General features: G+C 39.7%; 1 protein-coding gene across 1 annotated transcript; it reads left to right on the forward strand.

The window, feature by feature from the left end:
* The first annotated feature begins 2,372 nt into the window (after nucleotides 1-2,372).
* LOC108339379 (transcription factor MYB41) lies at nucleotides 2,373-3,704 on the forward strand. The gene is made up of 3 exons (XM_017576515.2): nucleotides 2,373-2,505; nucleotides 2,790-2,919; nucleotides 3,039-3,704. Exons 1-3 carry the CDS (start codon nucleotides 2,373-2,375, stop codon nucleotides 3,700-3,702), a joined length of 927 nt encoding a protein of 308 aa, XP_017432004.1. The 3' UTR covers nucleotides 3,703-3,704.
* Nucleotides 3,705-4,047: the final 343 nt, after the last annotated feature.

Here is a 4,047-nt window from a genome sequence, read left to right on the forward strand (position 1 = left end):
GTGAAAGGTTGTATTTGGCTAGTTTACGTACTCAGGTACGTAACAATTGGTCCGACCTGCCGGATCATCATGGAGGGAAGAGTGAATGTCATTGAAGGGAAATTAGAGGTCATAGAAATCTCCATGGGCGGATTGCAGACGGTAGTCCAAGAGCTAGTGAAGATGATGTGGGAGCGCGGTCGACGACATGAGGGGAATTCGGAGGACAGTTAAGGGTCTGTCAACGGGAGAAAGGAGGAGGAGGGTAAGAAAGACGATGGCGGGCTAGATGGGGGACACCGAAAGGAGCAGCCGATTTGGAGGAAAAGGGTCGATTTACCCGTTTTTGAAAGGATTGATCCGTTGAATTGGATCAATAGAGCGGAAAAGTTCTTTGAACTACAAGGAGTATCGGAGGAAGAAAAGTTGCGCCTGTCTTATATCAGCATGGAGGGAGTTCCTAGACACTGGTTCAGTTTCTGGAGAGAGAAGGCCAAGGACCGTTCATGGGGAGGATTGAAGGAGGCGATGGTGAACCAATTTGGAGGAAGGAGCCGGGGAACAATCTTTGAGAGGTTGGCGGCCTGTAAACAAGCAGGCACCATGGAAGAGTATATCCAAGGTTTCGAAATCTTGGTCGGCCAAACGAAAGCAATACCCGAAGCACAACTGATGGGGTATTTTATGGCAGGCTTACAAGAGGGGATCCGTAATCAAATCCATCTACTTGATCCGCAGAAGTTGATGGTTGCCATGAGAATTGCAAGGGATGCCGAGGAGGCCTAGGGCAGGACAAAGGATGAGAATTGGAGCGTGACAAAGAACCCGTCACCTTTGGAACGAACGGTGAGGAGACACAGCCCGGAGTAAATCGTTATAACCCAGGCCGATTGGTCGTCGCCGAGCGGTCTAAAGTCAATCACTATAACCCAGGCCGATCGGGAGTCGCTGAGAGTGTGGGGTCCGTACGGAAGGAAGGTAGTGATAATAATGGGAGAAACACCAGGAACATGCCTTATTCAGAAGCCATAAAACGGAGAGAAGAGGGAAGGTGTATCAGGTGTGGGGGACCGTTTGGTCCTTATCACCACTGCCTGGACAGGAGTTTGAGAGTCCTGATATTGGTAGAGGACGAGGAGGAATTTCCACCACCCAAACCTCCAGACCTGAATTGATGAGGAGCCATGAGATCAAGCTCCCCCAATCCAACCTTGGGGACAAGGTTGTTTTGCAGCAGGGTGTAATGTTAGGGTATAAGGTGGGAGGTAATGAAAAGGAGAAGAAAGGTAGGAGGGAAGTGAGGCCGAACGGTATTAACCGTAAAGGCCGAACGGTGGAAGGCATGGAGAGGTTAGGCCGAACAATGGAAGGCATAGAGAGGTTAGGCCGAACGATAGACAACATGAAGCAACCAGGCCGAACGGTGGGAAGCAGAGAGAATGTTCAGTATAAGTTAATTAGAGTAAATAAATATAGTATAAGTTAATTAGAGTAAATAAATATATATTCAGGAAAATATTCAATATAAGATATTTATAATTAAGGATATATGTTACGATAATATATAGGGAGATATTTATATTAAATATAGGAATATTTATATTAAATGCAGATATATTCTAGGAAAATATTTAATAAGAGATGTGCGAGAAATAACTAGTATAAATAAAGTTAGAGTCTAGGGTTAAAGGTATGCTTTTGATTATTGAGTTTTGTGACAGACATTATTGTCTTATGAGGGAGGTTATGCTCTCAAAGTAATTGAAGGAGGTTATACTCCCAATTATTGTTTACCCTTATTTATTCAAATATTGCCATCAAGAAATTCATTCATCTATTATCATTCGTTTATTGTTCTGTTAAGTGTGAGAGAGTGTGAAAGGTTGTATTTGGCTAGTAATATGCTAACTCTTTAATTTTTTAGAAAATGAACTTTTGTTAATCTGCTAAAAATGTGATTCATAATTCTACTTCTACCATGTTAATCTCCTTTTGGTTTCAAGTCCAATGCAACGATGTAATGGTTAGATTAATAGATAAGACATTGTTTTTGTCAAGATATCAAACACATGACGTATATAAACCGTGTATGCAATTTAGTGTATGTATAATACACGTATATATATTATAACACATACATAATGCATTGATGAGTATCTTCGCTGAGCCTGAGAGAGACATGTGTCAAATGGTCGGCGCCAAATCCTTTTGACTTTGAACATCTTACACTGCTTTCCTCTGCTATAAAAGCATTGTCGTCTCAGCCATCACCACAAGCAACAGAACTTCACTTTCTGTGTCTTTTTGTGGTAAGAAATATTAAGTTTTCTACCCTTTTGGCTTATTGGAACCTTCCTGCACCGTACTCCACTTTTCATCTATATACTTTGAAAATGGGAAGAGCTCCTTGCTGTGACAAGAATGGACTCAAGAAGGGTCCATGGACACCAGAAGAAGACCTTAAACTCATCAAGTACATTCAGACTCATGGACCAGGCAATTGGAGATCCCTACCTAAAAGTGCTGGTTTGTTATTTCCTTCTCCCTCCCTTTTCATTAGCATTTACCAATAACACATTGTTTTGTTATAGGAAAGATTAGTCATACTAACTTAGAAGATATCATTTTTGTTTCGAAAAGATGTAAATGTTGTAATATATATCAAATTGTCCTAACAAAATATTGCTTGGGTTGACCTTGAGTTTGAGAAACACCATTTTTGTTTATACTAACATGTTTTCAACACATACACGGTTTTCTTGTTCTATCTACTCGATTGTTACTATTCACTAACACATACATTTGACCAGGTCTACAAAGGTGTGGCAAGAGTTGCCGCCTTCGATGGACAAATTACCTTAGACCTGATATTAAGAGAGGAAGATTCTCCTTAGAAGAAGAAGATACGATTATTCAGTTGCACAGTATCATGGGAAACAAGTAAGAACTATCTATGACCATTTTCCTTCATATATATCAGGATCTGTCTAATAAGCTTCAATATTATAGATTGGTACGAGTTTCTGATCAATAATATGGTTAATTTCTGGTTTACTTAGATGGTCATCTATAGCAGCTAGGTTGCCAGGAAGAACTGACAATGAAATAAAGAACTATTGGAACACACACATTAGGAAGAGGCTTCTTCGTATGGGAATTGATCCAGTTACACATGCCCCACGCCTTGACCTGCTAGACATGTCATCTATTTTAAGGACAGTGTTGAATCCCTCCCTTAACATGCAAGGCTTCTTAGGAGGAGCTCAAGTTTTGATCAACCAAGGCTTGTTAAACCTTGCTGCTACAGCCTCTCTTCTAGAGAATCAAAATTTGGCTTCACACAATTATGTACAAAACCAAGTTGCTCAACCACTAGACATAACTCAGCTTCAAAGTTTGGAAGGATTCTCTGGCACCGTGGAAAACTTTAGCTGCTCAAATTCTCCTTCGGGTGATGAGAACCTTGTTTTGCAACAAAACCAAGTTGATTTGTTAGGTAACCATGTTTTTGCGCATTCCATGAAAAATGCAGAGCTGAAAAAGGGGTATGACTCGGCTATGCCTACGCCTGAGTCAAGTCCAAACCAGTTGAATTCATCATCCAACTATTTGAGAAGTGGCAGGGAGGAAGAGAAGAATAGTTTTTGCAGTGACTTGTTCGAATTTGATATTCCAGAGGGTTTAGACATTGCTGATATTTTTTGTACTGTCCCAGAGTGTTAATCTGTTAGAAGTTATCTGAAGGAGTGGCTTGTGTTGCCCCTTTTGGATGCATTGTTGCATGTATATACATTCCAGTATTTTGCAGTTGAATTTTGTTGTTCATACAATTGGATGTTCATGTTCCTTGGTTTGTTTTCATACGTGAAATTTTGACTTTTGAGAAGATTGTTGGAGTTTTGTAGTTTCACCTTCTGTTGAATATATTGTATCTCATTTTGTAAATAAGTCAACGTTCTCTAATCTTTTTCACAAAATTTCATAAAGTTATATTTCCTTTGAATTTAAATATAACACTTTTTTTTTAGTTTTCTCTTTTATAAAATTGTCTTTTGTTTGTGTGGTATT

This window comes from Vigna angularis, chromosome 5 (genome assembly GCF_016808095.1).
Source record: "Vigna angularis cultivar LongXiaoDou No.4 chromosome 5, ASM1680809v1, whole genome shotgun sequence".
NCBI lineage: Eukaryota > Viridiplantae > Streptophyta > Magnoliopsida > Fabales > Fabaceae > Vigna > Vigna angularis.

Excerpts from the sequence above, each read along its gene's own strand:
- LOC108339379 (XM_017576515.2), top strand. The coding sequence starts at position 2,373 with ATGGGAAGAGCTCCTTGCTGTGACAAGAATGGACTCAAGAAGGGTCCA. Across the intron at positions 2,506-2,789 it reads ATCCCTACCTAAAAGTGCTG|GTCTACAAAGGTGTGGCAAG; the intron begins GTTTGTTATTTC and ends ACATTTGACCAG. Across the intron at positions 2,920-3,038 it reads CACAGTATCATGGGAAACAA|ATGGTCATCTATAGCAGCTA; the intron begins GTAAGAACTATC and ends TGGTTTACTTAG.